This window comes from Athalia rosae, chromosome 1 (genome assembly GCF_917208135.1).
Source record: "Athalia rosae chromosome 1, iyAthRosa1.1, whole genome shotgun sequence".
NCBI classification, from domain to species: Eukaryota; Metazoa; Arthropoda; class Insecta; order Hymenoptera; family Athaliidae; genus Athalia; species Athalia rosae.
In genome coordinates, this window is record NC_064026.1 from 6,612,326 (window position 1) to 6,634,481 (window position 22,156).

The 22,156-nt window shown below is 43.7% G+C and overlaps 1 protein-coding gene across 6 annotated transcripts in view; it reads right to left on the bottom strand.

Moving 5' to 3' along the window:
• Positions 1–22,156, bottom strand: part of LOC105688046 (furin-like protease 1) — a 112,258-nt gene that overhangs the window by 11,432 nt on the left and 78,670 nt on the right. For 5 of the 6 annotated variants that reach the window (XM_048657858.1, XM_048657854.1, XM_048657850.1 and 2 more), the window contains 9 exons: positions 12,093–12,314; positions 11,880–12,008; positions 11,634–11,799; positions 11,331–11,503; positions 8,260–8,677; positions 8,064–8,181; positions 6,136–6,217; positions 5,262–5,472; positions 1,370–1,615 (listed from right to left, as the gene is read on the bottom strand). In XM_048657858.1, coding sequence (XP_048513815.1) covers positions 1,370–1,615; positions 5,262–5,472; positions 6,136–6,217; positions 8,064–8,181; positions 8,260–8,677; positions 11,331–11,503; positions 11,634–11,799; positions 11,880–12,008; positions 12,093–12,314 — 1,765 coding nt within the window. Of the gene's footprint in view, positions 1–1,369; positions 1,616–3,159; positions 3,901–5,261; positions 5,473–6,135; positions 6,218–8,063; positions 8,182–8,259; positions 8,678–11,330; positions 11,504–11,633; positions 11,800–11,879; positions 12,009–12,092; positions 12,315–22,156 lie in introns of all 6 variants that reach the window. The other variant, XM_048657870.1, reaches the window with a different exon arrangement.

Below are 22,156 nucleotides of genomic sequence, written 5' to 3' on the forward strand. Positions count from 1 at the left end.
GCGTAACACTGCGGTGAATGATTATTATAGATACATGTATATTATATGTGGCTAAAATACGAGAATTTCTCATATTTTTATTTTCATTTCTATATACTATATATATACGTATGTATACATTACAGGTAAATATATAGTATACGCATATCATTTATAATATACGTTCGATTTTAGTATTTTTTCTTTTATTTTGCGTTCCAAAATTTCAATCGGTGGCACGCTTATTTTATATATCGTTGAATAGCGAAGCCGTATTTTATTATGTAGTAATAATATATACGTGTGTTATTATCATTGTTATTGTTATTGTTGTTGTTATCGTTATTATTATTTTTTTATTTATTTTTTTTTTCTCCTTTTGCCAACAGCCGATTTACCCTAGTCTTACAGACGATTTAATTCGTTTTATTGTTAGGGATAAAGTTTAGATTAAATCACAATTTAGCATTCCAAGTCAGAGTTTATTTCATTAGTTTATTTCAACCAGGTCTCAAGACTCTTTTCCGTGATGTGCGTGACTCACTGGGTGATGTATATTATTTACAACATTCGAGTTGTTGTTTGGAAAATTTTCTTACTATGTTCGAATGAAATATTTCATTACCTTGTTATTATCATTATGATTATAATCGTTATCATTAATATGATAATTAGAATAGCTTACAACGATCGCGCAATTACATATGTTCGATAACTCTTTAGGGTTTCAAGTTGTAGTGTTAATAGTATAATATTATGTAGGAAACTTTAAAAAATTTTCACACTGTGCTGCTGCAGGTATCGTCGACGAAGCTTCGCGCGCGAGTTCTTCTGCATATTATTTTGTTTCTTCGTATTTCATCTATATTTTCTTATTCATTTATACGATTTGCACGTAAAATTGTCTGTTTAATCGGCATGAGGAATATACTTTGATAATAATTGCTGCGTGGTTATTTGTAATAAATAATGGAAAAAGGGAATATAATTTTTTTTTTTTCTTTCTCCACGGAGTTTTACACATCCCTTTTATTTGGCCAACTCGTTTGATTTTGAAAAATGTATCATGAGGTCGTCACAAATTGTTCCCTAAGTAACCGACGTACCTTCGCGTCGTTTTGTTCAATGTCCGATAATTTATTGGAACTAAGCGAAGAACGACATATTGAATTGCTGCTGCTGCTGCTGCAGCTACTGTTGTTCTTGTCGCTGTTACTGCTGCGGCTACTCGTGTATCGATCTAATTTTCTACTAGATAAACGACGATCGTACACGTCGTTGGCACGATTGCATTCGCTATGATTTTTCACGTCTTTGAGCGTAATGCCGTAATATGGACTAGGATCCCTCGCTAGAGAAATTAAGAATATTATCAGGAGACAAAACGCACCTAGGCAACGGCTTCCATCCATCTGAGTGCAGGCCCCGCTGGTTTGATCTTCGGTCGTTGTTCTCTGAACTTCCGGATGCGACGCCTGATCGACTCGTTGGCTCCCCGACCAAGGATCACCCTCCGTATCGACTATGTTATTCTGAACGTTATCTAGATCGACGCCGCCCTTTTGATTCACGAGTTCATCGCCGTCCGGAGATGTCTCCGTTCCGTAGAGTACCAATTTCCACTCTTGAAGTGTCGCTGGAACACGACAAATGAGATGTTGAAAAAAAAAAAGAAGAAAATGGATCGACGAGAGCATAGTTTTGCGACGATTTTGGGACGATTGGATTTCAGTTACTTCGTTATGAGTCTACGACTGCTAGCGGACATAGCCGTTTTCAAAAATTTAATCTCATGATGTAAAATATATAGCGACAGCATTCGCGTGTACATCACGTGAATCTGGTTGTAAAGCTAAAATCAATCGTTACAACATTCCAAAATTTCTTCGTTACTAGAAACCAAAAAAATCAAAATCTCCACCAACTTGTAAAAAACAAACGTTGGACTGTTCCGCCGTTCGTAATACTATACAATTAAAAATTAGGTGCAAATTTCTATGACGGTAACAATAATTTTCGTAATCGTGGTCATGCTTAAACGCAAGTATGAAAAATAATATGTAACATGGGTATAAGTGGTGTGTAGGGTTGAAAGTTGGTCTTGTCGAGCGTAAAAATAAGACGCTGCAGGTCGGCGAGCAGCTGGTAATCTCGTGTTGGTTTTATAAAGTTATACAAATTGCTGAACACGCGATATACTTTTTGTAACGGTGATATAAGTCGGTGTCGTTTAAGGGGTGAGTGCAGACTTTGCACTAGTGTCTGGAAATTAATAAACCGACGTGGAAACTGTACCGTGGAGCGGGAGAGTTTTTCACTATACTCAGACGATAAATTTTCCCCAGAACCGGAATGATAATAAAGTGAGTATTAAAGCGCGTTCCATAAAAGCCCACTGTATATCTCGGGGGAAATATAAAAACAAAGGGTGACGATACATGTCGACAATTGACAAAACAGGAGCCTCGCTAATAACGGGATCAAATGAGATTGCGTTTCATTTTCGCTCTTTTCTTTTTCAAAAGTCTCTTGATAATTCAATTCATCGCTCTCTACGAGTAAATGGGAGATCTTACCGAACGAAGCTTTTGATCGCAAGCTCTAGGGGACCGATAGGGTGTTCGATTTTCCCTTTGATTCGATCTGATTGAGAATGCGACGTTGTTCGTTCGTATCAGTTTCGATCTTAGGTACATTTTTGCAAATATGACGTGGATTTGATTATAAAACACGATTAATTTGTTTGTTAATTACAAAGCGATACGATACTATGGCGATTAGGATTGAAGGAAAATTCAATTGGACAAAATGGTACAGGATACACAAGAGCACAAACACAAGACACAAAGCACATTGAAATAGTTGTTATGGTTGTCAAGTAGTAAACGGATACAAAAAAAAAACAACAACAAAAAACAACAAAACCAATTGAATTAATAAAAATTCTCTACTGTGGTTGGCGCGCTAATAAACTGGTGCATAAGTATATGTCGCTAAGGTTTACGGTACACATAAGATAATGTCATCAAACAACCCTTTGGTCAATCGTCTAATAAACCAGTATTCGGATGATGATTATTTTTTTGTTTTTCAAACTTTGAGACTCAATCCAGATCTGGAGTTCATCGGCGGACGGTTATTAGCGATTGATTAGGGGTTTTTGATCAGTATTCTCGGTACCCTTGTCCAGATGGAGATTCCCCGAGTCGAATTGTTCGTCCTGTAGCAAGTCGAGTCCTTTTGCCCTCGGAGTATGCTGACCGGCACCTCTAGCTCCGGCGTATACCGGATACAGAGGATAGAGCTGTTGGATTTTTGGATACTGTTGGAAGATGGCGGGTACTTTGTTGGCAGCAGTTTTGGCTAGGGGTTCCATGAGTATGAGGCCTCGTTGTTGGGACAAAACGGTCGGCGGAGAGCTGACCTTCTGTCGAAAGGTCTGGGGTGGTTTCGAGGTGGTCGTAGTCGTAGTCGGAGGGGTAACTGCAACGTTGTTCGAAGCCGGCGTCGTTCTTCCTCTGGGCTTGGGCGTGTAAAGACGAGGTTCTCCGGCGCTCGGACCGCGTGCCGTGAGACCCCTGAGAGTCTGAATGGTCGGCCTCGGAGTCGCACGGTTCGTGGATTTTCCATTTTTGTGCTGACCTCTGGATTTATTTTTACGCGTCGGTTGTTGGGCCGCGTTAACCACGTACGGGGGGCTGACGTGCGGCGATTTTTCAGCGGTTGCTTTCGGTTGTTTGCCTTTGAATGTTGTCGGCGCGAGGATATTGGTGTTCCTCGAGTATCCGGTTGTTCGCGGGGCTCCGTACGTTCTTCGAGGAATGTTACTCGCTGCCGGATTGTAGAGAGCGTATTCCGTCCTATCGGGCAATGTCGCGGTCCCGTAGAATATCAGGGCCCACTCGTGGAGCGTTGCTCGACCTGCGGGTCCGTCGACATCGTGCCGAGATATGAGACTCACGAAATGAATTCACTTTCGTTCAGGTATTTGTTCCGTACATTTCATTTTTTCCGACATCCTATCCGTCGCGAAGGGAGGTGAGAAATTTCGGATATTGTTAGTTCGCAGCGTGTCTGACCAAAGTGTTAATTTTCCCTTCCGTTTCCAGATAAGTACAACGATAACTTTAACCCAAACCAACGAGGGACGCGCCCGTTAATGGACGCTGGGTGCCGCTTCGAAGGTTGAAGCGGCGTCAGGTGGTCTCGCGGTTAACATCGCGGTCCTTACATCTCACCCCGTTTTGACCTTACTCATTAAAATTACCGGAACTGTAACTGTGTTATGAATATTGCGTAAGCCTTCGCAGAGACCGTTGAGACAAACCTGATACTCGCGCGCGTGAACAAACGTCGATGAAAAAAGTAACAGCTATCCCCCACGTTCCTCGTGGCTTTTACGCCATTTACAATCATACGATAGCAATTTTATATTGGCAAAGTTTTACGAAATATTAGGGAAAAAAACAGGATAACGAACAGTATCGCAAGCGAGACGATCACCGTACTTTCATGAGTATCGTATAAGCTATTAGGAAAGAAAAATCGCATAATTTTATACATGCTGGTTTGATACTATCCAGTATCTTTGGGTTAATTTTTCTCCGGGAATTTTCGTTCTCGAGTCCCCAGATATTATGCGACAATCATTCTAATAGTAAGGAGTCTGCGTTGCTAATCGACTAAGATTTGAATTTTTTTTTTTGTTATATGAATGGCACATAGCTTTAGTTGCACTGTAAAAAAAAGCACGATATAACGGTACAGGAAGTGGTTTGTTTGGACGGAAGGTGTATCCATTATTTTCGATAGCGTTATTTTTTTTCTAAGGGTAGTTGACGAATTTCGCGCGAACGACTTCCGCCCAAACGAACCTCATCCAGAAGTATGTGTGAAACACAAGGTTAGCGATGAAACGGTATTAGTCGAACATCACATATAAGCGGTTTTGTCCGATGAGTACCCACGTGTATATCATACACCGATAGTGAGTAGTGAATCGATACTCGCTGCAGCAACAATCATTGAATCAGCCGTCGCGCATCTCCGTGAATTTCCAATACGAAATAAATCGACGGAAAATCGCTGAGATAGAAACAATGGCGCAACAAAATTTTCCCGGTCTTGTCGCTACAGTAGTTATTCCGTAGCTACGATAATATTTTTAGGTCCCTGGAATCCGAACCCGATGCTGTTCGCCTTTTATTTTACTCTGATACACGATTACGCGGATCACTGCTTCGGTATATTTTTAGTAAGTCGCTCGGGAGAGGTTTACTTACCAAGGAGACGACCCTCGTTATGGATTTCCAATTTCCACACACCGTGAGGACGTTCTCCCCAGGTATGGACGGACATGAAGGGCCACTGATTGAACCCGGCCTTGGAGACATCGTGCGGCCTTTTCGCCAATAGCGTGCTCTTCGTACCTTGGGGCGAAGTCAGTTGGATTTGAAGATCTCCTCGTCTCGCTGCTGTCAGCGATACTTTGGCCTAAAAATTGTCAAAGAATATCGCTATCGTTACGTGAGGACGTTTGTTCGCAATTGTTTGCAAACCCGGATTCGGCGATCGAATGTGAACTTGGTATCGGTGAAAGATTATCGTGTGGATCCCTTTTTTTTTTTTATTTTAAACCGTTTTTAATGGACCTGTACAATGTACTTCGAGATTTTATTTATTTTTTTTTCCTCCGCGAGAAAGGTATAAATTAGAGACGGATTAGCAAACACCGTCACACCAGATGGTTACCTCACGTAGTTGGCTATTAAGCGAGACGGAAAAAACGGGGTAAAAAGAGAGAAAAAAGAACTGTTTCTCATCAGGCGCAGTTGGTCGAAGGAACGAAAGGATACTTAAATAAACTCAGAATAAGCAACTCGGTTGTGAATATTCATGATCATCAGAACTAGGGGAGGATGACACAGTGACTACTCGGTGAACGAGCAGTCCTCCGATGTTCATTTCGTCAAGTTTATGCAATAACGGACTTGATTAGACCGAAGTGTTCGTCGGACTCAATTCTTTGCCTCGTAGTGGAGAGAGCTCGCTCGCTAATCGAATTTCGTATATTCTCATCTTGTGTAGTTTTAAAAATCAATTTAGAATTCTGTGAAACCTGAAGAACAAAGAGGAGAACGGAGAATGCCGGCTTACCTGAACGTGCTCCAGGAAGTTGACACCGCTGCACTCCTTGACGTGTAGTGGAAGCGAAATTTGGCTCTTTGGTGGTATGGTTCTATGAAAGTCGAGAAAAATGGCCGTTATTCGATTATCCGAGATAAAATCAAAAGTTTTATTTTCCACCGTCTCTCGACGTCTACGTTGTCACGCAATAAAACATTTTTTCCGAAAAAAAACACACGATGTGTGTCTAGCTAATCAGTGAAAAGCGTTCTTTTTCTTCAATCGCATTACTTCATTTTTATTTCTGTTTTCTTCACTCCCGCGAAATACGTCGAATCTCCGAACTCGACCGAGAGTGAGTGGCTGGTTGGGACCAGACAGACCAGACTGCCGTATCGCCAATTTACTTTCAAGCTCAGTCGTAGGGATGCGAAGGGTTTAGGGTGGAGAAACGTGCCCGCCGATGTTTGCAAAGTCGAAACAATTCTTGGCACCTCCGAGTGTCTCGGTTCGCAAATACAATCTCATTGAAAGGGCGGACAAAGCCTAGGGGCACTTTTTATCGACTCCGGGAGAGCTCGGAACTTGCGGCACGTTTCGTTCTTGCTGTGCGAAACTCTACGTAATACTCGTAACGGATAACGCGAAAGTGTTGATTTTTTTTCCACGGATCCTTTAATCTGCGAAAGGCTTCCGGTGTCCCAGTAGAATTTAAGCTACGCTGGAGAAAATATACTCACTCTACGGTTCGCTGAATCATCAGTAAAAAATATCACGGGGACGGATCGCGAATCTACACAGATATAGTCGTTGTCGCGGACGAGTGCAGATGGTTTTATGTAGATTGAAGACGAGATCAAAACGACTGAAGCAACGAGTGAAAAACGTATATTCCTGCACACGTACACCTGTACGCGTACCCACTACCGCCTATGCCGACTATACGGACTTTCAAACCATCGAACTGAGAGGGACTTTTCATACTGTAGATATACCTGGAAGCTAAGCTCTGGCGTAAAACATCCATCTCGTACGAAAACCTCGAGAAAAGTTTAACGCGTGTGCCGAGTAACGTGATGGGTTTGCAAAGTTGCGGTGTACGGTATCGACATGATTTTATCGTCGCTGTACGATCGGAGGTGTTACACCCCGACGTTCCGCTATGCAATTTCAGTGAAATGTGAATACACATAAAACACACCGTAGCTACGATTTAATAAAGCAAAGAAATGAAAAAAAAAAAAAATAATTAGCATCGTAAAGAAGAGAAAAAAATGAATGTAAATAACCAACCCGATATGAAATTTATAATTTGATGGTGTTTCCGTTGTAAAAAAAAAAAAAAAAAAAGGGGTAATACCTCAGCACATAGCGTTATATTTCATTTTTAAGGTACTTCTGCGTTATTAAAACTAGTCTCATAGACGGGGCAACTTTTTCCGAGATAAAAAGCTTCCCTGACGTGATAGAGAAGCGTTGAGCATGCGAAAGGAGAAGGGGCGAAAAAAAAAAAAAAAAAAATCCATCCAGACCGTGATACGTCCGTAGGTACTAAGTACAGGGAGTATTAAATCTATGGCTGGATAGTTAGTCCTCGTTCACTGCAGCTCCGAGAGTAAAAACAAGCGACGTGTAAAAGGTGGAAGGTTATACGAGATGGAAATTTGCAAGATTCATTTTAGCGAGTTAGTTGCGCAACTTTCGATTTGCCGGCTTGTAACTTTCCTAGAATTTAATTTAAGTGGTCCACGTCCGTTCGTTAAACTTAAGCTAGATCGGGAAGTTAATTTCTCACGAAGACACCTGACAACGAATCGCGACGAATGATTTCTAATCCGAAATCCCTTTGACAGTATAATTATCAGCCATCCTAAGCGAAGCGCGATGAGCGTCCGCGCAGAGAATCAATTTTTCAGATATCGATACCGCTGAAATAATATTAAAGGAAAATAGCTCACCGGCCTACATCTGGTGCGGATACCTCACATTTGTGCTGTTCAGGTACAGTTCTCCATTTTTTGGCTAATTTCACCATCGCCGTGGCGTCCATGAGTCCGTATCCGAAACTGTGGCTCACTGGAATGATATGAAAAAAATCCAAGTTAGACTCAATTAAATTTCACATGACATCGTCTATTCGGTTGTTGAACTCACCGTTTCTTTCGACACCGTTCGTCACCCAATCGGGCGCTCTCAGATTGGCTGGTTTGGCTGTTCTGACCACGATGTGTTGCATATCTCGCCAAGTCAAACCGGAATTCGCTTCCAAAGCCAGTGCGCAAATACCGGCTGCCAGAGGTGCCGAAGCGGATGTTCCGGTGTGGCTACTCGTACAATGATGATGAAGGTCCGTCGTGACCACCTGTTTCTCTCCGGTCGAGCCTGAACTGTAGGTCGTCGCCAAGGTCGATGAACACGCTTCGCTGTACCAGGGTACCAAACCATTTTCCGTCGCACTACTTATCGACAATGTCCATATACTGTTCGTGTAACCGTCGCAGTTACAGTTGTCGTGATCTCGTCCCCCGTTTCCAGACGCCCAGACGAAAATCGAACCTTTCCCTTCGCGGCCCTGAAGAAATTTCGTACTTTTTTTTTTATTTCATTTCATTTCCTGTTTATCTGGATCGAGTTTACATCGAGAATTTAGGATCAGAAGTAACGGGATTCTTGCCCCTATACATCTGGTAAATAAAATGAAAAATTTATTTTCATCTTCCACCCTTTTTCCTCCGATGTTTCTAACAATCGAGTAGAATTTGTCAGCAGATCTTGTGAACCCTAGCATCCAACGGAGTGAAACTATAAAGTACCTCATAGGAGGTAAGGCGTGGGCTATAACGTCGATTCGAGTGGTTCATATTTTTTCCAGAACCCTTCTCGGTCCCCGACGTATTTCTTTGGGAAAACGCGCACCTTTATCGCACCCGTGAGGGATTCCGAATATTTTTTAATACCGCGATAAGCGTACATCTCGGACAGAAATGTCTCGGGGACAGATGCGTGTGCGATCGATACCTCGAACACGATGGCACGTATCGCGTGCAGGTCGTACGGGTGTAAATCCGGAAAGAAAAAACGTGAGTTAATTTCGAATTCGAACCCGACCGACTTTGTTTCGTTAATAAAAAAATACCGACGATTATATTTCGTCGCAATTATTGTTTAACAAGATGCGAAGACGAAGGTATTCATTTATGAAATGAGCGAATCGCGTCGTAATACGGGCGTACGTATACACCTTGGCGGTTGCGTGGTTGAAATTTTATTGTATTTCAGCGTTGTTTACAGAAACCCTCCGTAGATGCGGGACAGCTCGACGGTATACGGCCGAGGAATAAAATAAAACATTCCATCGAAAGGTCTGGCGCCTCCCACGGGAACTCGAAGCGGTTACACCGTCAGTGAATACAATGTGATTTCTTTCGCTGAATGTATATAGATAAACCTTTTTAACGAATTCTGAGAGAGCGACGCGCCGTTTCGAGAAGTGTACCTATACGAGTCAAAGCCAAAAGGGTGGATTCTCACTGTGTTTGAGATTCAAGAACCGCGAAACGTGAACTTTGGACGTGCCGTACATATTTATGCGAACGTTTTCTCTCCGGCCCCCCTTTCTCTCGTCGTTCTTCAACGAGAAGCTCGTAAAATCGAGCAGGCTGTACGTCAAATTCAACCCACGAATTTTCCGAATTGTAAAGTCTCTACCGAGAACCAGCCAATATTCGTTCTCGACCAGATTATAACAGAAACTGTTTTACCGCTCGTATATCACCGCGTCGTGAATTTGATTAATAGCTCGATTCCCGCGTTTTCTTCACGTCCTGATCGAATTCCGGCGTTACCGTTCGGCCCCCGTTAATCATTTTTCGAGAACATTTTTCCCCGCGCACGGAGAATAATTAATTAGCAATTCTCAGAGTCTGTATAGACACGAGGAGGAGATGAGCCGTGACTTTACAGTCAAGTTGACAATGGGTGAAAATTTAGTTCTCAACGCGCGAACGTTGGAAATCCGCGAGATTCGATGTGTTTGAATTCTGGATCAGCGGCTCGAAAGTGTGTAGAGTTGTTCGTACAGAATTAGGTGGCGGTAAGTCTGGTGTATGAAAATGCGCTCAACGATAGTTTCGATAGTTTGTTTCGCTGTTACGTTAAGTCGAGATTAGAAACTCCAATTTCATCGAACTACTAAATCCGACGGTGAAAATTTCTAATCGAATTAATGGGTTTAGTCAATTTTGAAGTCTCGCGAGATACTAACAACCCCGACAATTTGTCAAACTTTACGACGATAGCGACACACATTCCGTACAATAAAACCATCGATAACGCTTTCTCAACACATTTTTTATATCTTTCTTTATCCCCTAACCGATCGAACATTTCTGTTTTATTTTTTTCCCTTCGATGTTTATGGTAAATGTAACATATTTTTCAATCGGAATGATAATCCTGAATTTCATTTTGATTTGCATCTGGAATATACCGAGCTGAAATAAGTGGCTCGAGAGGTAGAATATCATAATGAAATTCTCTGCCTTCTGTAAGAAGTTTGTTACGTATCTTCCATTTCCTACTATTCCATCTTCCTCTCTCCATCTCTTTCTTTTCTTTGGACTTTGGTTGCATATAATGCACGCGGAGATATATTACGATGGTAGAAATACCATCTATTGAAAACCGCACATATAACTGATAGGAAATTAACGAACTTGCAGTAGCGACAGTCCTTTGTGGTATAGAAACCGAAACTCCATGAGCTCGAAAGATCTGATATAACGTCTTACAATAATTCACTGCTGCCACAGACTCCGAAGCCGAAGTTATATTGAATTCTAAGAAAGCTTCTTGCCATTTATGCGATCTAAATAAAGAATTTGCTAAGGGTGATTCGCAGTTACCGGAATCATGTATACACATACATACCGTCGTGTATATTTATTACATACATATAATTTATTTGTCACGTACTCGAATTAAAAGCAAAAAAAAAAATAAAATGAAAATAAAATAACAACGTATTGAGAATAATCGGAAAACCGGGTATATACCTGTACACGTATAATAAACTTCTCGTCTATCAAAAGTCGATAAAATTGTATCGAAAATCGATGTCCCAGGAGTACTGATTAAACCTCTCTCGCGTTCCTCGTAAAAAGCGGGCCGCAAACATAGCCGCGGGTCGGGTGAGTAATCAAAGAAAATGCTTGTATAGGAAATACCTTAGTGATACCCTCGATAAAGGCTCTCGTCGCGAGTTCGCCGGGACCGTCAACGGTCTTTCCATCGTCATCCGGACCCCAAGAGGCGCTATAAATGTCGATGTGTTGAGGATTCAGACTCAACGATCTCGCCTCCACAGCGTCCGTTACGTCTCCATCGAGCATTCGAACTCCTGAAGAAAATGGGCAGAGAAAAAAAAATCAACAACGTTTCTTTATTTTTCGACCTTTCTTCTTTCACGGGATTCTCGCGAACTTCGAAGGGTTCGTTCTCACTGTTCGACCGTATAGTCGTAAACTGACCTCCAACCCCGGCACCGTAAGCCACGCCGACTGCGCAAATAGAATTATTCGCCGTAGCGGCGACCTCGCCGGCGCATCGAGTACCGTGACGATTACTGTCAACCAAATCGTACCGAGGCATCGGGTCTTCGTCGTGACTGTTTACGTCGTAGCTGGCTTGTGGATCCTAAAAGATATGAGCCGTGGTATTTTTGCCGAAGTAATCGAACTTGCGTCTTACACGTCGTACAAGGCTGACGGACTCACGTAATTTTTCAGTAGATCTGGATGGTCCTTTTCCAGACCGTCGTCAAGAATCGTGACGACGATACCGGCTCCCGTAATGCCCTCTGCCCAAGCACCTTGAACGTTCATGTCCAGTCCGTGTCCCCGATTCTGGAAAACAAGAGAAACGAACGACGATTACATCCCATCGCTAGAGCGGTTAAAATTATGATGTAATTGTAAGTAACGACTCACGAGGTACCACATGTGGGACCACCTCTCGTCGTTGAGAATCGCCTGCACTACGGCCGAGGTACGTTTCACTACCAAATCTCTTTTCGTCCGCGACTTTGCTCGCTGTTGTTCCGCTCGCCGGACTCTGATGTCGCTAACCAAGCGATTTTGAACGTCGTGATGTGGATCCGTTGACCGCTTCGATACTCCCCGATGTTCGAAGTGGTAACATCCATCTACTATCTGAAAGCAGAAAAAAAAAAAAAAAAATAGTAGTCGAGCGTTAATTCGGCGTCATCATTTCCAAAACAGGGTGTGGATACTCGCGCTAATGTAAGATGAAATGAAATGTGAACAAATTTTCAAAAACAATTTTATTTTTCATTCCGAAGAGCAAGTAGGTATAGGAACGATGATTAGATCGATCGTTCCATCGGCTTTGAAATGGTCTAATTTTCTGGCTTCGGTTTCGATGCCCTGCATTCTTCCATCTTCGTTGCGTAGTTTTTGGTCTTAATATTTTCGCAGTTAGAAACAACCGGTAGGCAACATGGATCTTTGAGGGGCTTATTGGGTCGCTTTTTTGGCGGACACTGGTCAATATTTGGAGGAGAGGTCGCAGCACATGTGTCCGTTACGAGGGTGGGCGCAGATGGAGAAACGCATCGGTCGCACCTGATATCTCGCAGAGTGGGAGGACGGATAGGAGCTCGTTGCTCATTCAACTGTCGAGGGAGGCACTCGTAGATGCGACGACGGAATTTAAAGTTCTGCTTTCTCCATTCCTCGGTGGCGGCAAACTTGGGACATTCGCGTCGTCGTTTCGGTGGTTTGGAGCGGCGAGGTTTACTTTTTTTTTTAATGGGTTTGGGGGGCAGCGGTATCTTCAGTTTTTCCGGCTCACGCCACATTTCCTCGATCATTGGCAATTTCGACAGCCTATATTTGAGCGCTGACGTATTGGGATGGCAGTTGTCTAATTCTCTTGCGGTAAATTTATCTCGGAGCTTCGGATAGCTGCAAGCAAACTTGCAATTCAACGCCGATCTCGCTACTTGCGCGTCGCTGCTGGTCGTTGAAAATATTCTCGGGAGCGTGAGCTTTTCCACGCACCGGTCCCCGAATTTTACGACACACGGAGATTCGCAACTCTTTGAAGAATCGCCGGACTTTGGGGAGTCGTCGGTTTTTCGTTTTTTGTCGGCGCACTCTTTCATTTCAACCTGATAAGGTTGGCTCGATCCATCTGCCTCGGGACACGCCGCAACTTTACATACGTTTGACAGTCCCCCCGAAGGTTGTCCTGGTTCTTTTAATGCCTTTTTTATTACCTCCGGCGAACGACTTTTTTTACTACTTTTCCCGGTCGTAGGGCACTCGATAGATTGAGATTTTATAAAATCGTAGATTCTTGGATCGTTCGGGAAATTGTCGTACGCCGTCACTGTTCTCCTAGGTTCCAACCCCTCCTCGGGCAAAGTTTCGGAAGAAATATTTTCACCGGGTAGTGGAACTTTGTTGGTCTTCGCTCGATTTTGCGTTCTACGGTCAGTTGGAGATTTCTCATTTTTGGAAGGACCCGATTCGTTTGTGACGTACGTTCTTCTAAGTCCGTAAGAAAGATCATTCGCGAGAGGTAGTCTAGTCTGCGAGGGTAGGAAGATCTTTGATCGACGAGCATGATTTACGAAATGTTTATCAAGGTGAGAATAATTCGGCGAGGAAACGACCGTTGCATGATCGTACAGTTGTTTGAAACTTGCGAGTATTTTTTCCGAGGTTGTTCCACGTTTCAAGTATCGATCGTTGAAAGGGGTTATATTTGTGGAAATCAGATTTTTCAAAATAATTGAATAATTAAAATGCGGCGATGCAACTTCATGGAAAATTTTTTTCAACATAATAGAGTCAAAGTGGGGTACAAAAATTTGTAATAGAAATTCTCATGTTACAATTTTTTTTTTTCAGTACGAAACGGAGACGAGCTTGTCGCATGATTGGCGGGATATAAATCGTTCGACCGATTTCGTTATGAAGTGGTAAAATATTGTTCACTCGTGCGAACGTTGTCCTAGATGAAATTTCGGTCCACATATCGAACTAATTGACGGAGACTTCAGTGGCCTTTAATTTAAGCATCAAAGCGCTGAGAAGTTTCGTCCTCTCTTTGTACCAACCGATTTTACATGAATATATTAAAAATGAGTTCGCCACCTTAGAAAACGTCCAATTCGTCTTCGTTAAAACTAAAATTTTCTAGGAAAAGTCGCTCGTATCTCTACAAATCATGGAGATTCAGTACGTGTACATAAAACCGCGTTCGCAGTTCGGGAAGCAATGCATCTTCGATAACTGGGGTCCTGTCGTTGACGAAAATTTGGCCCCAAATGCCGAGCTCATGTCCGATTACATATTCCGAGACCCGTGTCACGCAGTTGCACAAAAGTCCACCCAATTAGCGGTTCATGAGGTTAGAACAATCGAATAGGACAATTCTGAATTACAGCCGCGCTAAAAACAGGATCTCCGTTACTCCCCGTTCGCAGATGCAAACGTGCAGTGCCACCGTTAGAGATAACGGTATGAATCACACCGAGGGAGGATGGCCGAAGGAAATAAATTTCCGAGACGAAGAGGCGACTACCAGATTCAGGCGGAGAGTCGAGAAGGAGGACATCTGGGCTCCGAAGTTAAAGGCCTTGATCGAGGTGCGCTCGTTTGATTTCAGAAAAAAAGTTCCACCCCTACAGATTTTACCCTTTCTTCGCGCCCCGCGCATCGAGCTGACAGTTTCGTCATTAATTTTCCAGCCAATGGAGCACTGCGTGTTACAAAACAATGCCGTTAACATTTACGAAAATTATTTCGACGATATGATACCGACGGAACTGATGTTGCCATTAGGCGTCAGGTTTGATTTTGAGAATGCGAATCGCTTCCGCTTTCGTTATCCGCGACTCGTTAGATTTTTTATTTCAGAACGGTGAACGTCTACGCGGATCCACAGATCAACGTCAGGCCGATAACGAATTTATCATGGTCACCGGATCACGGTAACAGATTGGCGGTATCCTACTGCTGCATGGAATTCCAGAAGTCTACCAACTTGAGCCCATATTCTTACATATGGGACATCGGTAGCTAGAATTTCCTTCGCACTGTAATACGCCACTAAATTTTTTTTACGAGGTCATCGACGCAATTTATTACCACCCCTGTAGAAAATCCGAATCAGGCATTCATGGCGTTGAAATCCTTCTGTCCCTCGGTTGACATTGAATTTAACCCACGAGACCCGTCGATGTTAATCAGTGGGTTGATGTCGGGTCAAGTGTGCTACTGGGATATCCGAACGGGAAATGTACCGGTTCAAATTTCTCACCTGCAGTACAGCCACAGGTGAATAAAGGCGGAGATAAATAAATTCAGAGGCAACTTGTTTCGCACTCTTCGGGTACTCAAAATCTTTTCGAAGGAACCCGGCGAATCTCGCGCTCTGGATCAATTCGAAAAATAACGCCGAATTTTTTTCCGCTTCGACCGACGGACTCATGATGTGGTGGGATGTGAGAAAAATCCGCGAACCAACGGAGACGTTGGTTATGGACTTGAATAACCCTCAGGCGGGTGACGCGGTGAAAGCGATTGGTATTTCCTCGATGAACTTTGAACCAACAATGGGGACGAAGTTTATGGTCGGATTGGAGAATGGGTACGTCATCAGCGGTTCCCGAAAGGGAAAAAATCCAGCGGAGAAGTTGGCTCTGAGGTTCAATTGTCAATACGGGCCTGTGGTAGGTCTCGATCGTAATCCATTCAGTCCGAAAAACTTTTTAACGGTCGGTGATTGGACGGCACGCATCTGGGCGGAAGATACAAAGGAAAGTTGCCTGTTATCGACACCGTGAGTTTGCTAATTTGAAAATTATTCTCCCCCCCCTCGTTTCAATCTCCGATCTTTATTTTCTCACGTCGTCGAATCTTCGGTATCGAGATAGTTTGATTTTCAACGAGTTCACTCCGAGTTTAACGGGCCTTTGAAATTCGTTATCTTCACTCCGACAGATTCTACAAGGAGTTATTGACTGGCGGGTGCTGGAGTACCTCGAGGTACTCGGTATTTTATCTTATAAATCTAGGCGGTGAACTTCAAGTATGGGATCTTCTCGTCGGCATGCAAAAGCCAGTAGCGGTGTTGAGATTGTGCGATGTTAGTTTGCGGGCGATCAAGCCACAGGAAGAAGGAAAACTGATAGCGGTGGGTAACTCCGCGGGAAACGTGTATCTTATCGAACCGTCCGAAGCTCTGACCACCAACACTAAGAATGACAAGCCTTTGATGATGTCGGTAAACAAATTAAGCTTTGACTTTGACCGTCGGTTGTTCGCAGATGAGAACCGAACGGAACCGTCCGTTGATATTTTGAAAATCTCGCGAACGTATGCTTAACATGTCCAACAGTATTTGGAACGCGACAGCAGATACGAAAAAGCGATCGACAATCGACTGAAAGAGGTGAGACTGATGCAGAGGGTGGACTACGGAGCAGAGGTCGAGGTAATACAGCCTACTGGCAAGAAAAATCGAGGTAAAGACAAGGGGAAGGGCAAAGGAGCAACGAAGAAAGAAAAGACTACGGTCGGCGACGGTAACGCGGCAAAGAAAGACGAGAAAATGGATAAAGGAAAGGGGAAGGATAAAGCAAAGAAACGGGAGAGTAAAGCGGATGAAAAAGAGAAGAAAAAGGGAAAGGGGAAGAAGAACTACCCGGATGATCCGGAACTAGCTGAAGCTGAAATTCAGTATTACGCAGCCATCCAAAAGGTGAGATTAACGTTAGCGAACAATTCGACTGGCTTGGTTATTGTCGAGGGTCGAGTGAGCGGTGGTTCGATTAATTTTCAGTCGCCTCGGAGAATACGTCTTTTCATTTCTTATACCGTCCGGATATTACTCTTTTAATTATAGGAGATAGACAAGTATGCCGGGATCGAAGATCCGGACGACCAGACGAAAGGACTGTCAGTTTCCTCCGGAGAGCACGCGAAAAAAAAGAAGGAGGAAAAGAAGGGTGACAAAGAGGTCGGCAAAAAGGGTGGCAAGAAATCTCCCAGGAAATCAAATAAATTCTCCGATCCTGGTTACGTAATAGTAAAGAAGGAACCGGCGAGCGTCGAGGAGGGGGATGAAGAGCGTCTTAAGAGACTCGAGGTAGCCGAGGAGGCTCGAGTGGCGGAGGAGATGTCGAAACCGGCTGAAACGGAGGATTCGGATAAAAATACGGAGTCGCGGAGGAGCCCCCGAAGTCGTCAAAAGCCAAGAACGATCAAGAGAACGGCGATACAGCCGTGCGACCCGTCGTTCGTTTGCGATCCAAAAATTTGCTGCAAAGACATCCTGGCTTCGAAATCCGCAGAAGAGGAGGAGCGGGCGAAAGTGATGTTGTCGGACGTCGAGACGAGTCCGTCCGACGCGAAATTTGGCAAAATAATCGGAAGGCTTTCCGTTGACGTACCTCCGCTCAAGGAATACTCCGCCGAGGAAAAGGAAGCGATCCTCAAGGAGATGAATGCGAGGCCCGACGTCCTCGACCACGAAGTACGACTCGCCAAGAAGGAGATCCGCGAAGATCTCGAGCGTTTTAGGCGTGCGAGAAAATTCCCGCAACGTGAACGTTCGGTGAAAGAAAAAACGCGGGTTAAGGAGTGGCCCGGAGAAATGGAACGTGAAGAAGATGAAGTTGAAGAACAGTTTTCGGAAGAAGGAGAAGAAGAAGAAGAGTTTTCGGACGAAGAGAGAAGCGAACCAACGTCAGAGAAAAAGACCAAGACGAGATCTGGAATCAGCGATCCGTGTTCACCGAAGAAAGTCCCCATATCGGTGTACGAGGTCGTTGCACAGTCCGTCAAGACCAACGTAAAGGCGGAACTACCGGAATCCCATTATGAGCTGGATCTGGGATATAAAATGCGCGCGGCAATCGAAGAGATCTATCCGCGGATATCGGCGGCGGCAAATATAAAGATAGGAGCTCTACCAGAGCTACGAACTCGGGAGCCAACGCCGCCGGACCCGTCTTCGGATGATTTGACGAAGAAGAAGAGAAAAAAAAAAGAGTTGAAAGAAACGAAATGATCTGTTGGCATGGCGGAACGTTGTCAGCCAAGGATTTTCAGCATTTTTGCAAATTTTTGGTTGCATCATCATTTCATACGTGCTGTAGACGTGATAATTAAAAATAAAAGAAATCGAATGGCCGATAGTTTCTCATGTAACTGCGGAATAAATATGAAGCAACGCACCAAAGTCGGTCATCTCCATCAATTTGTCCGGCTATCGTCTACGGAGTCAGCATTGTCATCTTAAAGGTCAAGCGGCGAGATGTTCGTTCGACGTATTTCTCCCGATATTTGATCGAAGAACGGAGACGTTATTCCGTTCATTCGTTCCCAGGTTGTATAGTGTAGCCCGCAACGTTTGTTGCAAAAGTGACGGTCGAAAATAGAGTGAAAAGTAAAATGAAAAATAAGTCAATTAGAGATGAAAAAAAGAAGAAGTTAGGTGCGGTACTACGTGAAAAATATTACGTCTCGTTAAACGGCGCCCAGAACTACGAACGAGATGTAATTACGAGAGGAATTTCTAGCTTTACTCGTAAAGTGGGGAATAAAAAGGCCGCGTGGCACCGCTCAGAAAAGACGGCGAACGAATGCAAAAGCAGATTTATCGTTTGCGGTATAACGACTCTCCCTTATTAACCGACTACTTGCGCTTTTTCGTGAGAAAGAAAAAAAAACAAAAAAAACACGAAGTGATCAGCGATATTTAGACCTTGGTATGTAGATCGTGGACTGCAGATGGTGAATTCACCGTTTCGCTTTGCTAGCAGGCGTCGTCACATTCAATATATTTCGGCGAGATGAAATTTTTACGAGCGATCAGTTATTGTAGATCGGATAACCTTCGCTATCATTGTTAGTCAAGTTTTACGATAGGATGTTCGGAGAAGTCGAGAGACTTTCGATATTCACGCGTTGAAATTCGTTCCCTTTATATAGGGCGAAATCTGGAGATCGCTGAGAGACATGCAAAGTTAAAATGATCGCTGAACTTTAAGGTCTCCAGGAGTCCTAAAAGTCTGAAATGTACTCGCACATATATATATATGTGTATATGTAGTGATTTCCTCGCGAGAGCTTCGCTCGTAAATAAAAATAAGAAGGTAATCGTAAAGAGAACGTAAAACAAGGCTCCGCTTCTCCGCGAAGCGACACCGTGATCGCGTAGGAGGAGTGAGAAATCTCGAAGACATTGAAAGGGCGTGACCGGAAGTTAATTACTCCAAGACAAACTGTTCTTTGCTACTTCCACGACCTACCCCGTAATTCGTGCGAGTTTTCAAGTCAAAACTTTGAAAACTTAACCGCTCGTAATTTCGCGAAAGTTAAAAAGTGACAGCGCGCGCTATTATGATAAAATTGACAACGATATCTACCCCGGTCATTTTGATTTTTTTTTATCCTGTTCTCTTCCCTTAAATTCACCGCGACGCCCGAGCGTAAAGAATAAGAATGCGTTATCAATATCTCGAAGAATTATTCGGATGAAACGATGTCGTAAAAACTGGGGCTGTCCCTGGTGTCCGATGGCTTTCGAATTCCACCGGACTCGAGTTTATAAACGGAGCGAAATGAAGCGGACAAACGTCGCGGTACGACAAAGTGGCTACGTGTATTTTTTATTCTTTTCGACGGTTTATTGTTTCGCTTTTATTTGACTCCCTTTTCGGGACTGGTCAATGGCGAACCTTTCGACTCAACGCGTGACCGATAAAAAAACATTTCTCGCTCGCGACTCGGTCGTCGGATATTCGGTTTCCTTTGTTTTGTGGATTTTTTAATTGAACGGCAAATAAGGCGACTCGAACGCCACTCGATTATTCCAACCAGATTGAGTCTGTGAGGAATCGCACGACTCGTCTTATCGTTAGCGTACGAGATCCGCGGTCGCGACGAGACTTCGGTAGTCAAGGGTTCGTTCAATCGGTCATTACATCGGTACGCGAACGTCAAACAAATTTAAGGATCTCGTCACTTCTTCGCGAATTTTTCATGCTCCCTCGGTTCTCAAGTCTGCCCGCGAACTTCCCGCTACCGTTGCCCCCCCCCCCACGTTATCGCCTCGGTTATCCCATTTTTCTCCGAAATGAATCATTGTCGAAGAGACGAGGATTTCGCAAGACCCACCAGACCTTCAATTATATACTTCTGAAAGCATCGCCGACGAAGGGTGAAGGGTCGATGATAAAGAAGAGGTTCAACGAATCAGATCATGCGTACAGGAAAAAAAAAAAAGAGAGAAGCAGTAACAGTGATCCAGATGAACCCGAACCCATTCAGTCCGTGGTTTGGTCGAGAAGAAAATGAGAAAGGGAGAGCTGTTGACCGAAAAAATCGACCAGCAGGACACAAGGATAAATAAAGGACATCGCATCGACGTTTTTTTTTTTTGGCAGTCGAAGATGGATCGCGGTTTAGAAAAATTCTTGACTTGTTAGAAAAATTGACAGTTATTGCACGTTGTATCAAACCGATCGTTTGTGTAAAAATCTGTAAAAATAAAATAAATAAACTTTGAACAGAGTAGGTAGTTTACGGATAATAGAGAAGGATGAGAATCCCCGATGATGAATGGATCTATCTGTCTCGACGTACGCCGAGTGATAAACGCAGCCGTTTATTAATCAGTCTATTCAACCGCTTGCGCAAAATTGTGAGATCGCCAGACTGCAACTGTCATTTATTCACGTGCAGACACGTATGCAACGCCGCTATGCGCCGTTCAAGTGGAAGAAGGAGGTTACGGTGCCGTGCCGCAGAAAAGATAACGGTTCATATGGTTGATAACGGCATAAACATATGCAACGAATGAAAATATCCGGTAAACGGAAATTGTCGTGGGCGTAGCAGGAAAATCAACTTCCGCGTTGCCCTTTCTATCAACATCGGTATGGACACAACGATGCGACGCTCTCAATTTCTGAAGAGTGATCAAGATAATATTAAATTGAGAAACGGAGGAAGAAACGAAAAAAAACATTTATCACACAACGAAACTCGTCTGTTGTTTCACCCACACCTTCGGCCACGATGCTCCGAAGCCCGATCCGAGAAGGGGAAGAGCGCAAGAAAAAAAAAATCAGAGGATCTGTGGTCGTGGATAATTTCACCCTTGCAGCAGAACGAAAAAGCTGACGTTGAAAAAAGTTTGTCTGGCAGTTTTATCTGAGACGACAAAGGTGTGTGTGTGTGTGTGTGTGTGTGGCGGGTGTGGGGGGAGGAAAGGCATACACGGGACGTTTGCGGAAAAATAATTGTTCCACTTAGAAAAGTTTTTGCGTATATTTTCACCGTTTCTTTGGCGAACCATTCCGGAAGGCGGAGGTATTTTTTACTCACCTATACCGCACATGTGGAACATACGCGCTCTTCGAATCAGCGGTGTGCTGCTCGTGGCGATGTATCAAGTTCCGAACGATCCGAACTGTCGCGGATGGATAAATAAGTAAATAAAACTTCCTGGGAAAATTCGCAACCGCGGAGATACGGGGGACGCGCGTACGAGAAAAAAAATGTAAAATACCGCGTTAAGGGTCAAATTTTGGTCAAAGTATCGGCTGCGGAAAATCCATTTCATCCGACGTATGCGCTGCGATGTCTTTTCCCCGAACGCGCCACCCCTCACAAATAGGATATTTCGAAGCTCGGGCTCCGCCAGAAGACCGCGGATCCTTTCTACACGGAAATTCGTCCCGCATGTTGGAAAAGTTTTTTTGACCGATTCGCGAAGCCCTCGCGACCGATACCAACGAAAAGCAACAACTGGGGAAGATAAAAAAAAAACGAAGGAACAGAGAGAAAACATCCGTTTCGTCGCGTACGCGCGAGACGCGGAATTTTTCACATCGAATACATCGGATCGACGTCCTTTGCGCACCTTTTCTTTTTTTCTACTTTTTTTTTTTCCGCCGTTTCAATGAAAGTCGAAGCGAGAAAGACGAGATCAGAGTACCGGCGCGAAGTGT